The sequence below is a fragment of the Sander lucioperca genome, chromosome 21 (assembly GCF_008315115.2).
Source record: "Sander lucioperca isolate FBNREF2018 chromosome 21, SLUC_FBN_1.2, whole genome shotgun sequence".
Lineage (NCBI taxonomy): Eukaryota > Metazoa > Chordata > Actinopteri > Perciformes > Percidae > Sander > Sander lucioperca.
Window position 1 is genome coordinate 15,950,147 of NC_050193.1, and position 25,928 is coordinate 15,976,074.

A 25,928-nucleotide genomic window follows, 5' to 3' on the forward strand; every position below is an offset into this window, starting at 1 on the left:
TGAAGTCTCTTTTATATAGGCCTTAGTGGTCCCCTAATACTGTATCTGAAGTCTCTTTTATATAGACCTTAGTGGTCCCCTAATACTGTATCTGAAGTCTCTTTTATATAGACCTTAGTGGTCCCCTAATACTGTATCTGAAGTCTCTTTTATATAGACCTTAGTGGTCCCTAATACTGTATCTGAAGTCTCTTTTATATAGGCCTTAGTGGTCCCCTAATACTGTATCTGAAGTCTCTTTCCCGAAATTCAGCCTTGGTGCAGAATTACAGCCACTCGAGCCAGTCCCACAATGAGTTTTCCTTAGTATGTGCCATTTCTGTGTCTGTAGCTATTGAGGAGGAGGGGCTCTGTTTACACCTATCACCATTTCTAGCCACTGGGGGACCATAGAGAAAAACTCATGAAGTTAAATTTTCATGCCATGGGACCTTTAATAATAAAACATATTTTATAAACTGCATGTGTTTTGTGTGCAAAAATCTAAATCCTTAAAGCAGTAACTTAAGCTGTCACATTAAGTAGAAGTAGAAAGTTGCATGAAAAGAAAAGACTCAAGTAAAGTACAAGTACATTAAAATTGTACTTAAGTAGAGGACTTGAGGAAATGTACTTAGTTACATTCCAGCACTGTTTTGGTCATTTTATTAGCATAAACATTGGTTGAATTTGAAACTGCAAAAACATGCACTTTTGTGCTCTGGATGCCAAAATAATGTGAGTATGTAACACTAGGTCATCCTGTTTTTACACTATTTGAATTCTATTTTTACTTTCATCCTGTGTGACCTATAAGAGCGGTTCCCAACTCGGTGGTCAGGCCCCTTATCTAATACATTCTTAGGGGTCCCCAGATTATCAAAGGCACAAGAAAGACAATCGTTTGAATTTTATTCTGACTTTTCTCTGATTTTTCACAGTTTTCTTGTGAAATAGTACATGCACTATATCTGAAATGTTTTGTTTTTGTCTGTTTCACCATCTTTGACCTTAACGCCATCATGCATTCATATGCAGATTATGTGACAAAATTATTTCCACACAGATATATGACAGAAATATGTAATTTTTAATTTCTTTTAAATTGGCTGTTGATCATAGTCTTGATCGTAACCTTCCAAGTCGTCGTAAATAACATCTGTGTGGTGTTCCTGACAGTCCTGCACCACCTGCAGGACGGTTTCAAGGCGTCGATCCAAAGCAGAGATGTGCGGTTCAGAGAGGAGGGGGGCCACGCCCGCCAGAAGATCCTGGACCAACGACTCCCGCATGACATCACTCAGACGGAAGTCAGGGAGGGACAGGAGACGCAAGCGCAGGAGGGTGGAGCGATATATCCTACAAAGTGAGCGAGTGAAGAGCAAAATCAATTGAAATGTAGACACCCAAATAATCCAGAGTTTTGCAAGAGCATTTAGGTTTCCTCACCCCTCTCTGCGTGCTTCGATTGCATACATGTCGATATTTACTAAATTAAATGTTTTCTGTACTACACCTTGCAACTTTATCCACTCTTGAATGACATGGTCGGGGCTACTTTCTCACAATTTATTTCACCCATCCTCAAGTCTTTGAGCTAGAGTCCACATATTTAGCATTCAGCGCGTCTTTTGTTTGGGCCTTTTCTTTTTTGTTTTTTAATATAATTTTTGTGGCATTTTGGGCCTTTATTTTTGACAGGACAGCTAAGACATGAAAGGGGAGAGAGAGAGGGGGGGTTATGACATGCAGCAAACATAGACAGTATATAAGAATGGACCAACAGATCCCGTTGCTCTGGACGGAGACCAGTGAAGGATATTAGAAGCACTTTTCCGGTGATGGCTGAGCGTTACTGCGCAGCCTCCAACTGAGAGAGACGACGTAAATGTGCCGTGAGTAACGTGTCTGAAAGTTGTAAGTCTTCTGGTAGCTGTGCCAAGAGAAATCTCAATCATTCCGAATATTGCAGAGATGGAGAGCGTAGGTATATGTAAGGAGATAACATAGACACAGGCTAATTATTGCTAACTAAAATGCTAATGTGAGACGAAACTGCCTGCGCGCTTCTCCTGTACTATACGGTAATTCCTCTACTGTGCGACAGTAAGTCGCGTGGTTATGACACAATCGTTAGCCTATTTTTACAAAAACGTCTGCTACGGAGCCATAACGTGAGGTACAAGGTAATGGAGCCTTTTATACATTGTCGTGTTTCTTTAGAAATAAACAATGGACAAATAGAGTCTTTAAACGCTTCAGATGTAAAGTTATTCGCTGTCAAATTGGCGCCAAAATGAATGGCAGTCAATGGAATGCTAACGGGAGGTGATGGCTTATTAGCATCAAAATGGCGCCATAGGAGGTTCGCGGTCTGAGGAGAAGCTTACCCCCTCGGCAGCAAAGGGCCGCAGGTCGAAACCGAACCCATGGCCACTGCGTCCAGGCGCCCTTGTTTGGGCCTTGTTGTATGAAGTTTTTAAAGCCAAAGCTTCTGATGAATGACACAGCAGCTGCTGGTGCAGTCGACATGTTTGTCGTCCTCTCTCACGTGTGGCCGCCCGAAGCAGATACGTTACGTATTACGCGTTACGTTGGTGGGTTATATACGTTACGCAGGGAGGGGTTCTAACATTCAGCTCATCAGACGTTTCCTAAAAAATAAAGATTGTTCACGGGTCCCGCATTTCGAGTCCGAGTCGAGTCTGAAGTCTATTGAGGACGAGTCTCAAGTCAAGTCTGAAGTCACTGTGTGTGCGACTTAAATGAGCCTTGAGTCCCCATCTCTGCCCATCCTTCATTTTTAAGACATTTTTGTCTTTTGTTTTACCTGCAACACTGTTTCAATGGAGTGAGAATAGACGGCTCATCCCGAGAGTGACGCCCAAACCTGGAAAACATTATCAACAACATTTCAGCCATAAGAAAGTATAAATCAAATGTAAGTTTTTGGGCAGTAAACAAGTCACACATCAATTGTTTCAAAATATGTGTTGTTACTTCTACTATAACAACACCATTATCAGCTGCCTGAGCTGAAATCAGTCAACAGCAGATGTTCCTGGTACTCACGCCCTTCCGTTATCCAGATGCAGCAGAAAAGTCTCATTGCCAAATTTCTCAAACGTCTCATAGTGATGTCTGTCCATGTTGCCTTTGAATGAAAAAACATTCATGTTTATTTAGACTGTGTGAGAGACATATTTGTAGAAATGGCAAGAAGACCCATAAAGACATAATGACACTATGGTAACACATACAGTAGAGGTCAGTGACCCCCATAACACTGCCTGTAAGCCCCCTTAAGTTGCAAACTGACTGACTACCATGTGGAGTTTAAAATATAGAGACTGACTCATGAGGAAGTCCAGTACAGCCATGTCTATGACATCCAGCAGTCTGTTGCCGTGGTTGTAAGGAGGCGTCTGTTTCACCGTGTCACAGTAGGCCGGGTCCTTCTCCCACCTGGAAACAACAGTGAAGTTAGGTAGAAGAAAATGGATACCGATGGGCCACAGTGATAACATTCATTTATAATAAATAATTTTAGTTTGAATGTAAGGATTATTTTTTGTTCCTTTTGTTACTGTTAAAAAGAATTTCTTGCTTTTTTTTTTTACCCCCCATCTACTCAGCCATGGTGGCTAATGCGGCCACTGCTTCCTCTTCATGGAATTTATTCAACCTTTCTGAGACTTTCTGATTGACTTCTGCCACTTTGTAGTTTAGGTTGACTAGGTTTACCAGCTATTTGGATAAAGATACTAAGTATATATTAAGGCGTCAGTGTGTTTTGGTGGAACTGACAATTCAAATAAGCTCAGGTTGGTTACAGAGCCACAGACTGATATAAATGTTAAATGGACTGCATAATCTGATCAAATCCTGCATATCAGTGTGAGCACCTCGGAGAGCTTCTGAAACCCGGCCCAGTGGTCCCACGATCAGAACCTTGGACAGCGATTATGACACTGTGCATAATGTTCTTAAAGGGGTGATAGAATGCAAAACCGAGTTTACCTTGTCATAGTTGAATAACAACAGTTCGGTGGGTAAAATAGGCATACATAGAACCAAAAAGTCCCATTGACACCTCTTTCCTATGCAAATCTCATAATTTGAACCTGCCTCTGACAACGGGTGAATCCCAACTAAGCTAATAGTTGACGTCAACAACTCGGTGGCTGTACCTTAATTGGTTCTGGTCTGTACCTTTGTCACGCCCCAAAATTTACATACACACCACTGGTCTGAGACCAGCTGGTGTTTTGAATGTAGGTCACAGAGATCTCACACACGAGCTTAGCTGAGAGCTGCGCTGTGTACTTTAGAAAGAAAAAAGTTTGGAAGTTTTTCAAGGATATTGAAAATGAACCACGGTCGTAAATGCAGTGTTCCAGGCTGTACAACTGAATACTGGCCCAGAGAAAAGTGTTTAGAACGAGTAGATATCAATGGAGCAGGACTTGTGGATCTAACGCAGCAGCGTAGAGGACGTACCTGTGGGCTTCACTCTCCGCTAAATGTCCCCGCGCTACCATATAAGGGATAACTTGACTTGATTCTTCCTATTTCACAGGGTTGCATTAGGGCGCATAGAACAGCACCTGGGCCATTTTCAGCCCAACCAATGTTACATACCTTATTAGGAGACCTTAAGGAACAGTGTGAAATACCCTATATAATCATTCTATCACTCCTTTAAACAGGAGGACTCTACAGACTGTGGGCTGATCTATTGGTATTCCAGCTTTAATAAAATGCTATTTAAGCTTAATTCACTTTTGCTTTGTTGTGATCCAGAGGCCTCCATTACCCTGAGCTCCTGAGAAAAATGTGTTCACATCAAAAATGTGCATATGGTCTTGTAACAGTGTTTCACTGCACAGGGGCGTGTAAGAAAGTACTGACATTACTCTTATTGTTTGTAATAATTGCACTAATGATTAAAGATAGTATTGCCATCTTTATTGATTTAACTAACTACTGCAGGGGTGGCGAACCTGTGGCTCTTGAGCCGTATGCGGCTCTTTGCCTGCTCCTGTGAGGCTCTTACTGTGTGGCTGGGGGCTGTGTCATTGGTTGATTGTTTTTAACTTTTCTGAAACATACAGTATTTCAGATAAGTAAACAAAAAAACACATTTGAATGCATCTGCCAATACTGCCAATACATTTGCCAATTATTTTAAAATGGAAAATAATGCAGCAGAGTTTTGAGGACAGATTCTGCAACCTGAGGAAAAACAGCGGCCACAGATCACCTTCCTCGTTAACCCTTTCACTGCTGAATCCGATTGTTTGAAAGACCCTTTAGTGACAAATGAGTGAAAGAGTTGCTTCGAGTGGCCACAACCGAGTTCAAGCAAGACCTGAAAAGGATTGTGGATAACAAAGACTGGTGCGTTTTTTTTTGTGGCTCTTTATACCTAACTGGTTGGCCACCCCTGAACTACTGTGTTAACCACATATTTAATGTTGTGTTGCACTTCTTCATCTTGACCACCAGAGTGCAGTGAAGACTCTTGATTCTACATACACTCATCTTCATTTTAAAGTGCTCATATTATGCTTTTTGGCTTTTTCCCTTTCCTTTATTGTGTTATATATCTTTTTGTGCATGTTATAGGTTTACAAAGTGAAAAAGCCCAAAGTCCACCCCAAAGGGACTTACCATCTTCCAGAGAAACCACTGTTCACAAACTGTTCAAAACAGCTCTATTGTAGTCCAGCCTTTACTTCCGTGACGAACGTGCGTCGCTTTGTAACACACGTTATAATGCTCGCCTAGCTGCTAGCGTGGCACGCCCTAATACTCTGCTTCTGACTGGCTAGTAGTCCTTACCTAGCTACTGCGCATGTGCGACTCCCAACAAAGATGGAACAGAAGTGTGATGCCTCACTCTGTAGCTAAAACAGAGAGCTCAACACACAGGGTAAGAAGAGGAGCTGCAGCAATGTGTAGTACAACAAAAAAATATGTTGTTTTGTGAAAATTAAACCACATAAACCTATTTTGGTACAACCTCTAAATACAATTGTGAACCTGAAAATGAGCATAATATGAGCACTTTAAACTCCAACAGCAACAAGATAGAAACATTAAAATATATAACATACAACATAAAACAGACAGAGATGTTTCCAATATTCTGTCCACCACCAAGTGGATGAAAGTATAAATGCAGGTGGCGATGACGTGGCTTTTGACGCCTATATTGATATTTAAACAAAAATATCAGAGAGTGTACCCACTGTGCTAGCTTGGAGCGGCTGTAGGAGCGTCTCCATGGTGACCTCCAGGATCTGCGGGGAGCTATGGCGAGGTCAGGCAGCATGGTAGCCAGGGAAACCTCCAGCGCATGTGGCTGACCGCACACTGGGTGCTCTGTCGAACAGTAGTACTCACACTGGCCATAGAAGCACACGTTCCCCACTGGAGTCAGAGAGGCGACAGCTTGAGTTTATTGGTCGGGCAGTTGTTATGGACAGCAGAGTTGGGACCAAGTCATTGTTTTGCAAGTCACAAAGTAAGTCTCAAGTCTTTGTGCTCAAGTCCCAAGTCAAATTCAAAGTTAAGACCAGCAAGTTCCAAGTTGTGTGTGTGTGTGTGTGTGTGTGTGTGTGTGTGTGTGTGTGTGTGTGTGTGTGTGTGTGTGTGTGTGTGAAAGACAGATGGCGTTAGAGAAACATAACAGTTGCTTACAAATGCATCAGTTTCATTCCCCCATAGGGTTGTGCTTTTTGTGTTATCTCATGGCCCTATGATGGAAAAGACCAAATATGAATATTGTTAATGTTAGTAGATTCAGGAAATGAAGGGTAATGAATTGATTGGAACAGCTTTCAAATAATATACTTTCATCTTTGGGCTTGGGGGAAGGTATCAAGTATTTTCAAGTCAAAAGGCTCAAGTCCAAGTGAAGTCAGGAGTCATTGGTGTTAAAGTCTAAGGTGAGTTGGTTTTTTGATTTTATCAAGTCAAGTCTAAATTCAGCAAATTTGTGATTTGAGTCTGACTCGATTCCAAGTCATGTGAGTTGAGTCCACACTAGTATGCTAGTAATGCTTGGTGTTACTAAGTAGTGCAGATGGGTGTAGGCATGGATACATGTCCTAAATGCATGGCCACACATACCAGGGGAAGTGAAGAAGGTCCTAGACAGCCTGTGGTCAGTGGTAATCTCTCTGATCTCCGAGGTGACATTGATGAGTCGACCGACCACTGGAGGGATCCTGTTAAAGCCCAACAATCTGAAAAAAGAAAGATAAACAAAAGCAGTAAGGACAGAGAGCATCAGTAAAAATAAAGGACTGAGCTGAGAAAGAAGTAGAAGAGCAAAACACTATCAATCTTTTCAATTTACACTTTACTCGCATCCCGATGCTACGAGCTGTACAGTAGCTTCATGAATGGGTAAACTCAGTGCTGTGGTGGATACAGAATGCTCTGTCTACCCAGCAGGACCCCTGCTGCCTGCTGACAGAGTGTAAAGGCTCTGTACCTGTCAAGGTGAAAGGCAGCAATCTCTGCATTGTGTCTTTCAAAGTCTGAGAAGTAGAAGAGGTTTGCATCCGTCTCGGCGTCTCTGGATTGTCTGTGCAACAAAATCACACATAAACAGGAATGCATGAGGCTATGCTGATCTCATGTGTAATAGTAGCGTGTGTGTTGTGTTGTTTCATGAAAAATGTGGCCTCTAGTTGTGATTGAACTGAACCGGAGCAACACAAACACTGTCACATTCAGTCCAGTCTAATATTTATGTTTTCAGTGTCTGGACAGTGGAGTCTTACTTCATGGGTTTCAGCAGAGCTTTTCCGTAGTTTGGGAACGATATGAGCAGTTTGAGCTGGGTGCCTCCTGTCTTCTGAACTGAAAGATATGCATGAAGTGAATATGGAGTGCAGATTAATACTGCAGTCATCACACACTTGCATATTAGATTTGTTTTTTTAAAAGATACAGTACATGTAAGGGTTATGCAAGTACTGCACTGGGTATATGTTTAATGCAGTGCAGTACACCTGTTTCTCTACATGGACATGGTGGCCTATTATATAGTTAAACCACAAACTGTTACTAAACCCTCCATTTGGGTTAGGATTTAGGGTTACATTACTGCAATATGCTGGATAAAATGCTTTATGTAATTGATTTAATAAGTTCCATGGATGCATTTTTAGTAGTTGTATGCTCCCATAATGCATTTTTGTTTACGTAAAAACATATGAATTGTCATCTTGAAGGTCTCTTTGGTGAATGTTTGGTAGCAGTTATACCCCAGCAACACATAAACAATGAACTTAGTGTATCATTAGCTAGCTTCAAATAATTTCAACTCATTTCTTTTTAGCAACACTGAGATCTGTAAATTAGACTCTGAGGCACATTTGGAGTCTCTCATCCAAAAAGAAAGCCTTAAGCCAACTCATCCTCAACTCACACAACTGGGCAGACATTCAGAAGAAGAGACTGCGTTGGTTGGTGCATGTTTATGCTTGTAGGAGCAAGTCCAGTAAATAATTCAAAAGACATAAATCCTGAGATCTCTATTTATAATACCTGTTTATAACTTGGATTAAAGGAATCTGAACTCAAATGTTTAAAGATATATACACTGTGGTGAGTGTTAAACATGAAAGAAAAGTCGGCCTGTAGCTGAGATTAGTGCCTAATCTGCACCGTCTCAATGCATTATTCATTGTGACGGAGACGTCTGAGATGAGTAAACACGTGTGCATGTGTATGTGTTAATGCAAGGGTAATCGTGTGCCTATGTGTGTGTATGTGGGGGACGCGTGCACTTGGGTCAGTGTGTGCGTGCGTGCATGTGTGTGTGGGTGTCGAGTTAATGTAAAGTTGTGGGAGGATTATTTTTATGAGCCTACAACAAAAACTAATGTGCACATTTAAGATTATCTGTATTTTCTAAGACGCTTTTTTCTGAACCTTGACTTTGTATTATGTGTGTGAGGGTGTTTCACCACACCAACAGTACACACAGTAAATGTAATACAGATATTCACAATGCACACACGCAATAAATGTATGGCCTAGAACACATGACACCTCTATGTTTGCTTTCCCACCTTATTCAAACTTTCACTTTGAGATTGAATGGATTTGTGGGTCATCAAACAATGCGTTGAATCCTCCTGTTTTTTTTTATTCTAAGTAAATATGCTTTGTGATACGTGTAACTTTGTGTGAATGTGTGTATGTGTTTCTAAAAATGTAATCCTCACTATTCTAAATATGAACTTTGGCACAGTTTACTGTATTCACAGAGTGAACATTTTAGTCAATACTGTGTTGCCTCTGGCTCAGGTGCTTGTTTGTATAAAGGGATTAGAGTTAAAATGAGAAAGCAAGCCTGGTTGTGATTGTGTAATTGCATCAAGAGGTATCTGAAAGACCTTACTTAAATCAAACCTTAGCACTTGTAAAGTAAATAAAGATTATTATATATTGTAGGACAATTCAGGGTAAAGATAAGGTCAGTTTCGAAATGAAATTTTAAGGTATTGAGCAATGTTGAACTCTGAAGTGTACTGTTTGAAGTACCTTGTTTTATCTGGGCTGCCTTGAACCCAGATAGGCAACAAAATGTGTAAAACTAAGCTAAACATGGTGATAGGGGCACTGAAAATGGAAAAAACAGGAGTTATAATTTAATACAATCTAATTTAACTGTTATGCATATTAAAATCTAGTAGACTAGACACCACTTATAAAAACTGTCTCCACAGTCTGCTTTGTTTCAGTAAAAGCCTTCTCAATCACATTCTAAATATGGTGCCGAATACAGATCCAGATCTTTAATATGTTAATGACTAAATGAAGTGCTTTCACACGAGTACAGGTGCAGGTTTTGGCAGAACATGGATACTATTTCAAGAATCATTGTCTGTAGCATTTTTTTGTGCCAGTGAGAAGCAATTCTCTCTGGCTGACACTTCAGGAAGCATTTTTAGGAACAGAAATTAGATTAAAGAGAGAGAAATGATATATAACATATAGAACTGGTAATCCTTCACCTTCTTCACTGTGTGTGCACCCTTATCTAACATCACCCTTTTGTTTCTGGTAGACTTCCCTGGCTCTGTCTTTTCTTCTCTCTGTCCTCTAACTGTCAGCCCCCTGTCCCCCTCATTTGCTCACCAGCACCGAGGACACGTTGCGTTGCCAAATAGTGAGTCAGCTGGGCCAGATTGGGATCCTTCCTGTTGTACAGCTCCCAGCGAGAGATGCCCAGGTGGAACCGTAGCCAGGGAGGGTGGGTCTCCACGTCGCTCGTCCAAGTGACTTTGTCGTAGCCTTCCTCTTCACTGGAACTCTGCCTTCAGGGGAGGAAGAGGAGGTGATAAATAGGCACAACTGGCCAGTTAAGGTTACAGTCAAGCTGAAGTTCAGAGAGTTTGTTTCAGGAAGACTCGGAGATATAAAACAAGCTGTAGGTGTTACCTGTGTACTGAAGAATGTTCTATAAAAAGCAACACTTTACCAACTAAAGCAACATAAAATACATAGTTTTGCAAATTTTAATGAGACTGTGGGACAACAGTAATACAGTATGTTGTTCCATACAGTCATGCTTGCTTTTTGACGCTATTTTTATTCACATCAATGCGTTGAGCTAAATGCTAACATCATGCTAACAATGACAATGCTAAAATGCTGACCACCCTTTTAGTTCAGCATGTTTGAATACAATATTTTTTAATTAGCACATACAACAAAGTACTGTCTACTATCTTATTTAGTGTGTTAGTGAGCTATGGGAATGCCATTAGTTTTGCAGCTATAAAACAAAATGTTGGACACTTAAAGGTTCGGACCTGCTAATCATTCAGGAGTTCACCAAGGTTGAATGTTAGGTCAAATTTCATGACAATCCAGTGGTGGACCGAATGACAAACTGACATCCATTCACAGAGCCATGCCACTAAGATGGCTAAAAAGAGGCTTATCTCATCTGTAAAGCAAGCCAAAACCTTTAATATTCACATTTTGGTAAGATCTTAGTGTGGAAAACTTGGAACTCAGTGCCTCTCCAATTCCCCAGCCTTGTGAAGAACTATTAATTCAAAAAACAATGTTATTGCATAATCTAAAGGACAATTAAAATTGACACAGAACAGTGGACATGCTTTTTTCCAGACCTTTTGTTGTTTGTACTTATAGATTGATCTATTATCAATTTCTTGTTGTGTTTCACCTACCACTGACTGTCATTATCGTTGGCTTCTTTCATTTCCTCTTCCTCACTTCCTCTATCACTTTTATGTTCATTTGTCTTCACCCTCAGCAGCCAATCATCGTCCTGCAGCTCTGGACGTGGCAGATTGTACAGCGGATGCTTGAACAACGCCTCCAGCTTAGAATGGCCCTTGACCTTTTGAATCCCTTTTCTAGCTCCAATCAGTTTCTTTTCCCTCTCAGTGGCATCACTGATTGAGTCTTTCTCTTTACGGTGTAAGGTGTTGGCATTCAGTTTGTGATGCTCCTCATTGTGGGAGATCAATGGCAGTTTATGTGAAGAGGAGACAGCTGAAGAGGAGGAGTGTGAGGTGGACTGACGCTGCTGAGTATCTGTTTGTGGAATGGAAGAAGAGGAGGAGGTGGGAGGGACACAGACTGTCTGGAGGACAGAGAGACAAAAAAATGCCAGAAGGAGGTGGAGAGCGAGAGACAGACACGCCAGAACCAGATAGATGGAGCGAGTGGATCGACCCAGGTTCTGTCGTATCATGCTGGAGGAATAAGAGAGGCAGTAACAGAGAGAGAGAGAGAGAGAGAGAGAGAGAGAGAGAGAGAGAGAGAGAGATATTTAAAATCCAGATAGTCCTTGGATCCCTGCCAACCCTTCAAACACTATCATGATGAAACATTTTCTGATCATTGCATTCCACTCATACACACTTACAGGAGTAGACACAATAAGAAAAACAACAGATGAATAAGAAGTATTACTTTGAAGTAACTGAATTGCTCACAAAGTTATCTGTATTAACCTGTATTAACTGCCAATTAGCACTTGATGAAACAACTCGCACAGTACTGGCCATATTAAATGGATAAGATGACTATAGCCAGGTTTCAGGTGAAAGTGAAAGTTGAAAGTGACCTGATAATGACGCTTTGAAAAGTTAAGGAATCACCAAACTTATAACATTTCTTTCAGTGGGAGCCATCACCCTCTGTGGACAAAAGACGCACCTGCTTGACAACACTCCCACTCAAAGAATCTTCCAAAATTTTATTTTAGACATTTATTTACTATTTTGTTCATATAGACTTACCAATACTTTTGAAAACTCATTTCAAGCACTAAAACAATTGAGAGCAGGTGTGTTTTCAAAAGAGATTTGAGAAATATTTCTGATTTAGGGCCAAATAATCTCTTTATACATTGCCCTGGAACAATTTTGGGCATCACTATACAGAAAGCTGAGTTTGTCCTGAACTTTTTGATATGAAACACACGGGGATCAGTTATATGATAAATACCCTTAAAGGAGAATTCATTCAATGCCCTTAGACCTCAGAGGGTTAATGCCCAACCAATTTAATGACAAGCCATCAAATAGTTGTAGTGACAATTTCAATCCAAACCAAAAATGTCAGGTCAGAAGATCATCAAAGTCTGTAGACTATATCCAACGTATCCACATACAACATATATACACTTTTAAAGAAATTCAGTGGCACTATCTTTGTGGGGACCCGTCATTGACATAATGCATTCCCTAGCCCCTTACCCTAACCTTAACCATCACAACTAAATTCCTAACCTTAACCCTTACCCTCACCCTAACCATAACCTAATTTTAACCCTAATCGTAAAACAACAAACATTTAGAAGAGTAAACACTCCACTGATTAATTTACATTGTCAGACAGACAGGTGAATGGACAGAGAGACAGGCACTCATACATACATTCACACCTTACATATTAAGCCAAAAAGATGATCATTTACATCAAATTCTCAAAGAAAGAAGAGCTCACTAAGAAAATCAATACATTATTGAAAAACTCACTGCTCCCAAATTCCCTGTGTGGACCATCAGGCTGGAGGAATTACTTACATCTCTTTCCCTTGAAGACCTCTCTGTATTCTTCTCCTCTTCCTCTGTTAATGAGGTAGATATTCAGAGTATGTGACATTTCTACCCCCTTTTTGTCCTGTTTTTTCCAGGGAAGATTGTTTGTGTGTTATCATGTGGTCACTACACTCCAAACAGAAGTATGAGGACTGGCATGTTGCGGTTGCAGTGACCTGTGTCTACGTGACCCATAGTTAAGAGAAACGGAATCACAATATAGTGCCAAATGATCTTTTAGTCTGCCTGGATCAATGCAGGGTGGCTGATTATGGCAGTGCTACAGAGCAGTCCTGTACAGAGGGCCAACACAATATAACTGACTCATGATAGTAATCTTAACACAGGTGTAGTAATGTCGATGGGGTAGCCCTGAAAAATAGTATACATCATTTTGAAATATCACCTTAAACTTCCTATCTCTAAAGCAATACTTTGACATTTTGTCATTTGTTTTCTCGCCTAGAATCAGATGAGATTTAGTACCACTCTCCTGACTGTACAATGCGTGTGAAGCAGTTAACTGGTTAGCTTAGCTTAGCTTAGCATAAAGACTGGAAACAGTGAGCCAGGCTCTGTCCAAATAGCCTAGAAATCTAGACACACCCTATCGGCAGCAAAGTTAATTTGCAGCCAGGGCGTCTAGCAACTCTCCGTTGTCTTGTGGGCTGGAAAAGCCAAACTCCAGCCGGGCCAATCACATCGTGTATAGAGTCGGTGGGCGGGCTTAACATAATGATGGCAGAGTTACTACGGTTCTGCGTGAATTCCCTGCAACTTGAAAACAAAAACGATGGATGCTGCTGCTGGCGAACAGCGATCTTTGGAATCGGCTTTGGCCGCGACTCTGGAAGACTTGGAGTTAAGCTTTTCTTTGAGAAAAGAACAAAGAACGGCCCTGAAGTCATTCTTAAAAAAGGAAGCTGTGTTCGGAGTTTTGCCGAGCGGATACGTTTAATCTATCAACTTGCGTTGCTGTGGTTGGTTGTAGCGCTATCCTATTGCGTGCAGAGGGAATTTGAAAGACAACCGTTTATCCCGTCCCTCGGATTGAGCCCAGCCAATGGTGAGTTCCCAGACCCAACATCTTGATGTGGGTCTGGCTTGACAGACTACTGTCCAAAGCTAACACAAATCAAATATTCATCTCTTTAACACACCCTCTCTTTTTGTCTTACTTTGAACCTGTCCCCTCTTCTATTCTCCCTCGCCCCTTTTTATCGTAAATCATCCATTATATATCCTGCTATGACTTTAAATCCTTCTCTCTGACTTTTAGTATTTTCTGTCCTCTGGGGGTTGAGAAATCGTTCTTTCGCATACTGCTAATTAGCCAACTCAATGTTTCTGTTAATTAGCTAACTCTGCTCTGAGAGAGGATGCATTATGCATGTTGCAGCAGGTCCCAGTAGAGCAGGCTGATATTGTTTTCAAACCTGGAGCAATATGCTGTGGCATTATATGCACCCTCTGAGAGTGTTTCATTACAACATAAACAACTGTTAAATGTCACAAATGAGATTAAAATATAAACACACACACACACACACACACACACACACACACAAATGCAGACAGATACTGTAGGTTAAACACAAAGAGATAGAAAACCACAGAGAGATACAGCGGCCTCCATCACTTCAAACACTGGCTAAAACACACCGAAAAACTATTACACCCTTGGGTGCTCATGAGGCCATTTAAGCAGTTTTTGCACTCAGGCACACACACACACACACACACACACACACACACACACACACACACACACACACACACACACACACACACACACACACACACACACACACACACACACACACACACACATTAGGTCTCAGAGGCTTTCATCGGTCAACCCTGTTGCTCGTGTGCTCTCTCATGTGCCAGATGTGATCTTTAATTCACTTTGTCTTATTATCCTGAGTTTGCACAACAGAGTCGCCGTCCGCCTGCCTGCTGGAGAAAGCACACGCACGCTCCAGTTGGGTGTCAAAATTCTGGGTTGTTTCCAAGCAACCTACATTAAGCTGCAACTGCTGTGAGGGAAACGAGTCTTCAAAGCTTTGAAGGATGATTTGGCCATTTGAATGTGAGTGTTTTATGTGTGTGTGTGTGTGTGGATGGGAGAAAGGCATTAAAGGTGGGAGAGAGGCTGTAGAGAAATTAAAAGCAACACAATGCCTTCAATGATTTTTCCTTTTGGTAGCTGTTGTTAAGCAGCTGACCCAGAAATGACCTCGGCTCTTCCTTCGGAGGAAAAGAAATGTTAAAAGATAGCGAGAAAATAGCAAATAGCATAATGCTACACTACAGTTACAGTAATCATACTGAATGCCTTGCACTGATGCACTGGTGTATGGGCTCGCATACACCAGTGCATCAGTGCCTGTGCCCTGTGTGACATCAGATGTCAGTGTTACAGCCCACTCCTGCTTTATTTGTCAACTTTATAAGCCCCACAGTGTTTTCGTGGGATTTCTTGACAATGACAGAAACATGGAATATCTCCAGCCAGGTCCTTAAAGTCCCTGTTTTGTGTCAGGGTTAGGCTTACTGTATATTCCTCTCTTGGTACATTACAGTGCTTAGCTCAAAGTACCACAGTGCTTGAGTACAGCCTCACAGAGCTATAGTACTATTGCACAGCACTGCCTAATTTTATACAGTACAACTCAATTCCAAACACTGCAATATATCCAAATACATACTCAGGCATTCCCTAAATATGCTGTATTAAAAGCGTATTGAATCTGTTTACACCACTATGACACATCAGACCCTGAGATTAATGAATCCTGACACCCCTAAACCATAGTTACATTATTCCAGTCTAAAACTGCAAGGGCATTATCATCATGATGAATAATTAAGATAAATTGGTGTTGTCATGCATTTAGATTTTTCCTAATTTACTACAAGTATTTCCTCTCTCTCTCTCTCTCTCTCTCTCTCTCTCTCTCTCTCTCTCTCTCTCTCTCTCTCTCTCTCTCTCTGTGTGTGTGTGTGTGTGTGTGTGTGTGTGTGTGAAATGCAGAAGAAGCATTTCATCATGTGTTGCTTGGTGTTTGATGTGATGGAGGGGCTCCTTGGTCTTTCACTCAGCCTCCTACTCTTTTTCTCCTCTTCTCACTCTGTCACAGCTTATCCCTATTCCTCTCACCTGCTCTCTTCTGCCTTCACTTCCTCGTTTGTTTTACGCCCACTCCCTCTCCTCCTCCCCCACAACCTCTCTCTCTCTCTCTCTCTCTCTCTCAGAGGCCCAAAGTCTTTGAAAGCATTGACTCCTGTGGCTTTGGCTGCTACAGTCCCTATATGGATGGGCATGAATATTTCATCTTGGGAGAGAGAGAGAGAGAGAGAGGGGAGGGGAAGGAGAAAGGGTGGGAGGGAGGGAGGCTGGGATTGAAAAAAGTGGGAGACGAAAGAGAGAGAATGAGAGGGAGAGACAGAAGTGATGGAGCAAAACAGATGAGAGCAATAAATAAAGACAAAGAGGAACAAATGCAAATGAAGAGAAGGAAACAACAGATGAAAACAGGATGAGAGAGATGTAGGGGAGGAGAGGTAAGATAGATGTGGGAGGAGTGTGAGAGGAGTGTGGGAGGAGTGTGAGACTCGCGTGGAATACCAACTAGAGTTAGAGCAACAACGTGTTTGATACGCACAGTTTTCGTAGGGAGACACATTTGAACACAGAACTCACAAAAATCTTATAAACCTTCTACAATCCGTCCTTCTTGTATTCCCAGTAGTCATTCTAATCTTTCTCCTCGTCTACATTTCTTCACTCCATCCATCTTTCATGACCTCATGTGCACCTCTCTCTCTCTCCTTCTCTCTCTCTCTATCTCTCTCCCGTCATCCATTTCAAGGTGACAGCTTGTGTGATAATCTAATCCTGCATCTCTACACATGGAGCAATCTGTCATCGGCTGCTGCAAAGTGTGTGGATCGGCGTTGTGTATGTGTCTGTGTGTGTGTGTGTGTGTGTGTGTGTGTGTGTGTGTGTGTGTGTGTGTGCGTGTGTGTGTGCGTGTGTGTGTGTATTATGGTGGTAGTTTGGGGCAATTAGGAGAAAAGAAGGAATGAAGGGCGAATAATTAAGATAGAAAGGAATAATGAAAGAGAGCACAACCCCAGCATGCAATTAGACATATAACAAGCAGATGAATTATGTAAAGACTATTCATTCATTTCTGATTAGGTTCGGTGTAGTCTATATCCACGACCTTCCACTTCCACGATTGCTCCGTTGCTGCCGGAAATTCCGCCGTATGTCCTTCTTTTCAGCCGGATGTCCGTTACCTTCCGCTTTCTTTGTGTTGTTCTTTCTTTGTGTTGTTCTTTCTTTGTCTTTATTTCTTTATGAGGACTATAGTTAACTGCTCCTCAGATATCTGCAGGGTAAATCCAGACAGCTACCAAGACTATCTGTCCAATCTGAGTTTTTTGTTGTTCGACTAAAACAACTTTTGAACGTACACATGTTCCACCAAAACAAGTTCCTTCCTGAGGCACCTGGGCTCCGTGCGGTGCCCATGATGATTGTGATTGGTTTACAGAAATGCCAATATACAAGAGCACGTTTCTCTCCCATCCTGGAATGCTGTGTCGAATCGCCAGGCCCTCCTCTGCAGTGCTGTGTAGGAAGGTCTGGCAATGACCTAGACTAGGTTTGGTGAAATATAGTCTATATCCTTCGCGTTTCACTTCTGGGATTGCTCTGGGGCCGAGGGAAATTCCGCCGAATGCATGTGTTTTCCGTTTCCTTTCGCTTTCTTTGTGTTGGAATTTTAAATTCGGTGGATTTATGAGGACTATTGTTGACTGCTCCTCAGATCTCTGCAGGGTAAATTCAGACAGCTAGCTAGACTATCTGTCCAATCTGAGTTTTCTCTCGCAGGACTATATGCAGCGGCTCTGTGCGGAGTTCAGCACCTCCCATGATGATTCTGATTGGTTTAAAGAAATGCCATTAAACCAGAGCATGTCTTCCTCCCATCCCCGAATGCTATGTGGAGTAGCCAGACCCTCCTTCAGCGCGCTTTGGAGGAAGGTCTGAAAAAGCGAGACTGGGTGAAATACCACAGGTTGAACAAGATACAAGATCAGCAGAGGCTGAGATATCCTGATGCCATCGAGGTTATGTCTGTTTTGGCTTGAGACTTCAAATTAACAAAAGAAAGCCTGTGTTACTAACAGATTAAACATGCTATCAAGTTGTCTTATGGGAAATGTAGGATCCAGTTGTTTTGGAATAATTGTAGGTGCTAACACATCAACTGTTTTCACATGCTGTTAAGAGATGATAAAACTGAACTAAGGAGTCTTTCTCTCCAAATAAAACTTAACTCACAGTAGAAAAACTTGCTTTGCCAGATGACAGCGTTGTGAAATATTAAATTAAAAAAATTAAAAAAAAAGTTATATTTATTAAAGGGCTTTTATTATTTATTATTATCTTCGGAAGAAGATGGAGGCTTTTATTATGTGGTATTGATCCATATGTTATTGATTCTGTACTTAAAGTTATGCACTCAGTTTTTCACATAATGTTGTATAGACTCAATATTCTTGTACCCCTGTTGTCTTGTAACATGATTTTAATCATTTTCAATCCTGATATTTTGCTCTTTCTGCCTGCCAATTTAATTGTTGTTGCCTGATAAATTCATCCTTTTTTTAAAAGAACTTTATAATACTGGTTGATTGAAAAGCAAATCATTACATTAACTTATTTTAGCAGCCATCAGGTGTTCAGTTCCCTACCCCAAGTAGGAGAAACAAAGATTTTTCTATAATAAAACCAAGCTGCACCATGTGATGTTACGCAATCAGAAACTAAGCTCAAATGCACCTTGGTCCCAGATAGGAACTCTTTTATCTTTGCAGGGGCTTTTAATGTTGTCAGTCTGCCCTTGTATCTCAGCTAACCAGCTCCCATGCTAACTTTGGCCTGCTTCACTAGACCTGCAGTATTAGATTAGTTCCATTACAGTTGTTCCAAGTGCTTCATCTGTTTCGTATTCAGTCTCAAATGTCACTTACAGTAATGTCAAAAGTGGACTAACAGCCAAATGCTGGTCCTAGGGGGCTTGTTTCTCAGCAGAGCCCTATAGGTGGTGGTAGGATTATTTCCACAGAGCTATGGGAGAGGTCAGAGGTTATGGCAGCTTACAAACAGAGCCTTGGATGGTCTGTGATGAAGCGATGTGTATGTACTGAGGTGGACAGCTTACAGTAGTATGACACCGTTAGTATGAGGATAGTAACACTGACACTGGCAGCATTCCACGCTGGTGATCACTCTTTTCTATGTCTACTTCACCCAGTAGTTTCTCACTTCTCTCACCTTCAACGTCATCCTAGAAATTTGATGAGAGGTTCAAGCAGACGTTACAATGCAGAGATAAAGTGGAGAGAGACAGAAACTCAGACTCAGAGAGCTGCACCAGTGTCGTAGTACACGCTCTTGATTCCTAATTGATGAGTTGTATGAGTGATCGTGGGGTGAATTTGGACGATCCATTACTCAAGAATTCAGACTGAAGACGTGGGTTGTGTCCTTTTTTTCCATACTGGAATTTTAAATACTGAGGAGGAGAGAGCTGAGAGCATATACGGGGGGTGGGGAGGGGTGAGGGGAGGGGGAATCGTTTTTAATTTTCTCAAAATAAGGTGGTCAGCAAAAATCCAAGATTGTGCGTGTGTGTGTGTATGTGTGTGTGTGTGTCTGTGTGTGTGTGTGTGTGTGTGTGTGTGTGTGTGTGTGTGTGTGTGTGTCTGTTTATACCTGTGTTTGTGTGTCTTTCTACCCTGCCGAAAATTGATTTCCAGCAGATGGCATGAAAAGCCCTCAGAGGACACGAGGGTGTGCTCGCTCAGAAAATGTTTGGAGCACAAAACATGGAGATGGATACATTTTTAAACAGGTCTATTCAGACACCCACATGCACTTAGAAATGCAGCAAGACGATTGGGGTTTTGAGCCGAGGTAATAAAATAGACCCCACTGCTCCTCATTAGCTGCATACATTTATGCATACACAGCTAACAAGCACATAGCAGCAGTCTATTGCACACATGCTCATTTTTCATGTTCTAATGATATTGCCCTTCATATAAAATCTGACGTTATTTACAAAGACAAGCAAACAACAAACAGGTTGGATTTGGTTCGCTCCTACTATTTCAATATCCTTTTTGTTTGTCCTTCTTTGTAAGCATGAAGTTGGACATTTGACTGTTGTGTTGTCATTCTGCATTTCTCACCCTTCATCGTTCCCACACTCCTCTCATCTTCTCACACTCGTTTGTCTTCACACTGCACTTTAATTATCCAATTCTTTTCTTTTTTGTGGTAAATGCAGTACACGGAAGAAACTGGAAAATGTTTCTAATGATTCTGAATAATTAAAAAAGTGTGGATGCTGAATATAAATGCTAAGATTGGTTGATGAAAAAGAATCTGCTCCAAAAACTGCAATATGGACTGTTACCATAAAGATGTTAAAGAACAAACTAAATACTTAACAGCTTGGCGCACACACACACACACACACACACACACACACACACACACACACACACACACACACACACACACACACACACACACACACCAGCCAAAGCACTTTATGAACTGGGTCATTATCATGCATCTCCTCACCGCAGGGCAACACAATTGGAAGAAGTGAGGGATTAAAAAGGTTGAGAAAGAGGATGATACAGAGATGTAATTAGATGAAGGAGATTTGGATGGAAATGTGGAGACTAATGTTTTGAGGAGTGTTCAAGTAGTGCTTTGAGCCAAGTAAGCCTTAAGGTGGAGCTCTAGGTGTATGTAGAATGAGGCACCCACTGTTCAACATTTGTATCAGTAAGAATAAATACTTATCTATTTAAAAATATGTTTTATTAGTGTACACACAGTGTATAGCTGTAATAGAATTCTTTATAAATGATAACTAAATAAATACTTTCACATTACACATACATTGCTGTCTTTTTTTGCCATTTGTTGCAACCAAATGTGTTTCAAATTCTCATATTAACGAAGAACGCTATGATCTCTCAGCATGTGTACGGAACCAAGATGTTGCTTTTATTAATTTATTACCCTACCAGTGATATTGTGTGTGTTTACAGTTAAAACAGTGTAAAACAGAAATGTTTCCATAGTCAGTAGGGATTGTATCTGTCCGTTTTACAGTAATGATAAAATTACAACAACCATTAACAACAAAATGAACATCAATCAACATTATTGATCTGAGTAGCAGCATTGACGCCAAAAACATGACTAATACTGTAACGTATTTAAACGCTATATGATTTATGAATGCCCAGAAAAATGTGTGTGGTGAAGTCTGCATATTTGAAATTTCTTTCAGCAACAGATAATTGACAAAATAACCAATAAACCATAGACCGTGGGAAACGTGAAATAAAGCTTTTAACAAAGTCCAACAAAATACGGAGTGACTGACTGAGATAACAGAGCTTACACAACCTCAAGTGAGTCAAGACTGTTGGATTATTTTTGCCCACAAATGGCATCAATTCTTAACCTAGAAATATAGACGCACCCTAGCGGCAGCAAATTTAATTTGCAGCCAGGGGGGTCTAGCAACTCTCCGTTGGCTTGCGAGCTGGAAAAACCAAAGTCTGGTCAGGCCAATCACATCGTGTATAGAGTCGTTAGGCGGGCTTATGGCTGCTGCTGCTGGAAACAGCAGTCTTCTGGAAGACTTGGAGTTAAGCTTTTCTTTGAGAAAAGAATAAAGAACGGCACTGAAATCATTCTTAAAAAAGGAAGATGTGTTCAGAGTTTTGCCGACCGGATACAGCAAAAGTTTAATCTATCAACTAGCTTTGTTACCTTCTTCGTTGCTCTGGTTGGTTGTACCACTATCCTATTGCGTGCAGAGAGAATATGAAAGACAACCGTTTATCTCGCCCCTCGGATTGAGCCCCGTCAATGATGAGTTCCCAGACCCAACATCTTGATGTGGGTTTGGCTTGTCAGGCTAATCAATTCTAGCAGGAAACAAAAAATAACAAGAAGAACTTTATTTTCTGATTACTGTAAGCTAATGGAAGATAAACAAACCAATAGCGTTTTATTTATCACCAAATAAGCCATTTGGGGTAAAGCTCCACAGCACCACGAGTGTATATTTTTTAACACAAGTGGTTTTAGAGGAAGCAAACCCATTGACTTTGGCAGTATTACAGTCATGCTCAGCCCATGAAGTTATACAAGGCTACCTACCTGCACTTAAAAGAATATTGCATTGAACCAGGGAGGATAAGTGAGGGAGGGAGGAATATGAGATGCAAAGTGGGTGACAAAGACGGAGGAAGAGCAAAGTGTGTTCCTGTCCAGATGGAGCCTCTGTGGGGATTTTGGACCGTGTTTGTGTGTGTGTGTGTGTGTGTGTGTGTGTGTGTGTGGGTGTGTGTGTGCGTGTGTATGAAGAGTAACGATTCTGGTACACTGCCATGTGGAGGCTGAGTAGGTGGATTACCTACTCTAGTTCAAAAGGGAAAATGATGAGTAGGCAGATTTAGGGATTTTGATAGAAAGTGGTTATCATGATGACCACAAAATGTCAAAATGCTTCCATTCAGTGGGAAAAACCAATAACCTAAATATATTAAAGTTACAACCCTTCAGATTTTCATCAAATCAAACCCAGTTTTTGATACTGGTTGTAGTTTGCATTATTTCAGCAATAAACATTTAACATATCTAGTACTCTGTAATTACCTCTCTTCATTCTAAGGGGGCTTTCGCACCTGAAGGTATGAAGTTGGATAGCCCGGTTGGCGCATTGTAGGGGACCAAACAACAGAACTCTGGTCTGACTGAAAACGTGGATAACTATAGGGCAACTATTTACTCACTGACACACGAGGGACTGAAATCTTAAGGATTATGACTTTAAAGAGTAATTTAACGCTATACTTAAACATCTTGTTTCTGCTGGCCTCCAGTGGTTTTACTTCTCACCTTGCTGCTGTGATGTACAGGTGTACATACCGTTAGCTGTGGTTACAGGTAGTGCTTGAAGTGGAAAAAAAAGAAAAGGTGCTGGTAATCATTATGACTTCTATTTCTACAGTGAAAAACAAAACTTGGAGATATTGCTGGTACAACACCAATATATAGTTATTAAACATTCCCTCCATTCTCTTGACAGCTTCAGTCCCCTCTCTGTCTGGCCAGCAAGTGACGGGATGCTGCTACATGTTTTGCAGCCCAGTTTGTTATCTTTAAAAACGAGCAAGCTGTTCGTGGAGCAAAAATACATAATTTGGTCCCTTGACCAACAGTCAGGCGATCCATGTGTTTCATTACGCACGTTATTGTTGACGTCAGTGTCATTGACTAAGGTTGGTAGCTGCAGACTCCTCATTAACGCTAGCTGTTCCGCTCACATCAATGTTAACGTTAGTTTGAAGCTCATGAATTGTACCTGATGTTTCTGGGTGGACTTGGACCTCTGTTGATGTGTCTGGCTCTGGCACACGCATTCTTTTAGTACCTTTCTGAAGCCAGGCTAACATAACGACTTACAAACACGATACACTTCTTTTTAGTTTCTAGGTTTTCAGTAGTGAAAAATCTGTTACGGTCAGGCCACAGGCATCAGACAGGTTTTTCAAACTAGCGTCCATGGAGAAGCAAACTTCTGATAGGGTGGGCCGACCGCTTGCCTTTACTTGATTTGTCAAGATCTGAGGTAAGTCACGTAGTGCCCTCTGGGTAGTGTAGTTTATGTAACATTCAGTGGTAGAGTACCGGCTACATGCTTAAGAGTAAAATGTAGAAGTGCCGGTACTGCATACCAGTGAGTACCGGCCCACTTTGAGCACTGGTTACAGGTGAAAGACCACATTTCTGACTACACCCAACCACACCCATAGTGATGCTGCATGGTCAGGGGTTAAACAGGCTTGACACTCTTCAACCAGAGAGGGCGGTAAAACCAACACATTCTCACTCTCCGATCGCACAAAATACTGACTCTTGGTCACGTGCCTTTGGCGTTTGTTATTCACGTTAAAAGTCTCCTTTAGCGTCGGGACTCTTGAAGTCACTTTTGACGCTCTGGGTCGGGACGTCCAGACTGACGTGCGGCAGAAGGACGGGACAGTTAGGTTTAGGAAAAGATCGTATCATGGGTGGGGTTATAAAATGTACATTTCAGTGACATGCGGTACAAGAACGGGACAGTTAAGTTTAGGAAAAGATCATGGGTGGGGTTATAAAATGTATGTTTCTGTGACACAGGGGACAAGAACGGGACACAAACCCCGGTCTCCTGGGTGAAAGTCCAGTGTTGTTTGACCCATCCACCACCCCAACCAACCTCTTTACATGGCATTTCAGTCTTTCATACTACCCGCTACCATTACCTCTCTTTATACTACATCATCTTACAGTGCTGTGGTCGAGCTGCTGCTCTGCCCGGTGCGTTCCATACACACGCTGAAGGGTGCTTTTTGTGTCGTATCTAACGCTGAGAGCCACTGACCAAGCGTCCGTATTTTACGAGTTGGGAGTGAGAACAGGTTGGGTAAAACACTTCTTTACAGCCTGGTGCTAAACGACTCTTACTTGCCGTATAAAGAAAATCCCGTACATCTAAAGGAGTTTTGCAGTTGCAAAAGATTTTTTTTTGGGGGCTTTTCCCTTTATTTGAAAACAGATAGATATGAAAGGGGGAGAGAGATGGGGGATGACACGCAGCAAAGGGTAGCAGGTCGGATTCAAACCCTGCACCGCTGCAGGTCTCAACCAACATGGGAACGCTCTTACTGGGTGAGCTAGAGGTCGCCCCAGAATTAATATATTATTGAATTTCCAATGGGGCAGATCCCTACTGGAAGTAATATATTATTTGATTTCCAATGGGGCAGTTCAATCAATATTTACAAGGGCTGTCAAATCCCAGCAGAGCCACACTTCATTTTGTGATCAACAGACACTTCCTGGAGATTAGACAAGGAGATGAAAGCCAGCTGAATATCTGCTTGAGCTTTTAAAACCCAATGAGTTTCATTTATAAGACTTTAAACCATAAAAATGTCCCCATATCCAGAGAAGAGCCAACACATTTGGTCTCTAATTTACTGTGTAGGAAGCTTGAGCGCACTTTAACAGCACTTGCGGAGACATAATAAACTGTGGACTAATGGACTGTTTCATGTTTTAGCATGAATCAGTGTAGTTTGTACTGTACGGCCTGAGAGATGCTGGTCCATCCATTTCATGGATTACATGGGATTACAATTTGTCCATTCCTAGATGGAACATTATGGATTAGATGGGGATCCAACAGGAAATATCATCCTCTGGCTGTGGATGATATGTGTGGGTGGTGGTCAGCCTGGTTATGGTCATAGAGGTTTTACAGGAACTGGAAGGACAGAGGATAAAATCCCTGCTGCTGCAGCCAGTACATCCATTCCTGTCAGTCTCCTGAGCTTTACTTTCTTCACACAGTGCTGCAGGCTGCCACTGTTCCACTGTGAGAAAGACAAGGACACCAATTCCTAGGTGCGATATCTTTTTTTTTTTAAGGTGCTAAAACTGAAAATAATAAACTGGGAAGAGATTAGATTTTTTTTTTGTGTAAGAATCACACATTGAATTTGTGTCTCCTCCTACGTTTGCTGCCTCTGAGAAACATTGAGAGAGAAAGAAATTAACATCCGACAGGCTGCCAAAAGCAGTTAGAAACCTGCTGTGACAGGCAATTTTGTTAAAGCTACAACACCATAGCAGGTGTGAGACATTTAGCAAAAACTAAAAATAAGCCTTTAAGC

At 41.5% G+C, this 25,928-nt stretch overlaps 1 protein-coding gene across 1 annotated transcript; it reads right to left on the reverse strand.

Annotated features, from left to right (window-relative positions):
* Window positions 1–1,049: 1,049 nt before the first annotated feature.
* Window positions 1,050–13,207, reverse strand: LOC116065249 (extracellular serine/threonine protein kinase FAM20C-like). The gene is made up of 11 exons (XM_031320679.2): window positions 13,074–13,207; window positions 11,205–11,735; window positions 10,144–10,322; window positions 7,776–7,854; window positions 7,484–7,576; window positions 7,117–7,232; window positions 6,234–6,414; window positions 3,335–3,444; window positions 3,052–3,133; window positions 2,810–2,869; window positions 1,050–1,338 (listed from the first exon to the last, which is right to left on the reverse strand). Exons 2-11 carry the CDS (start codon window positions 11,732–11,734, stop codon window positions 1,080–1,082), a joined length of 1,689 nt encoding a protein of 562 aa, XP_031176539.1. The 5' UTR covers window position 11,735; window positions 13,074–13,207; the 3' UTR covers window positions 1,050–1,079.
* Between the last annotated feature and the right edge of the window lie 12,721 nt (window positions 13,208–25,928).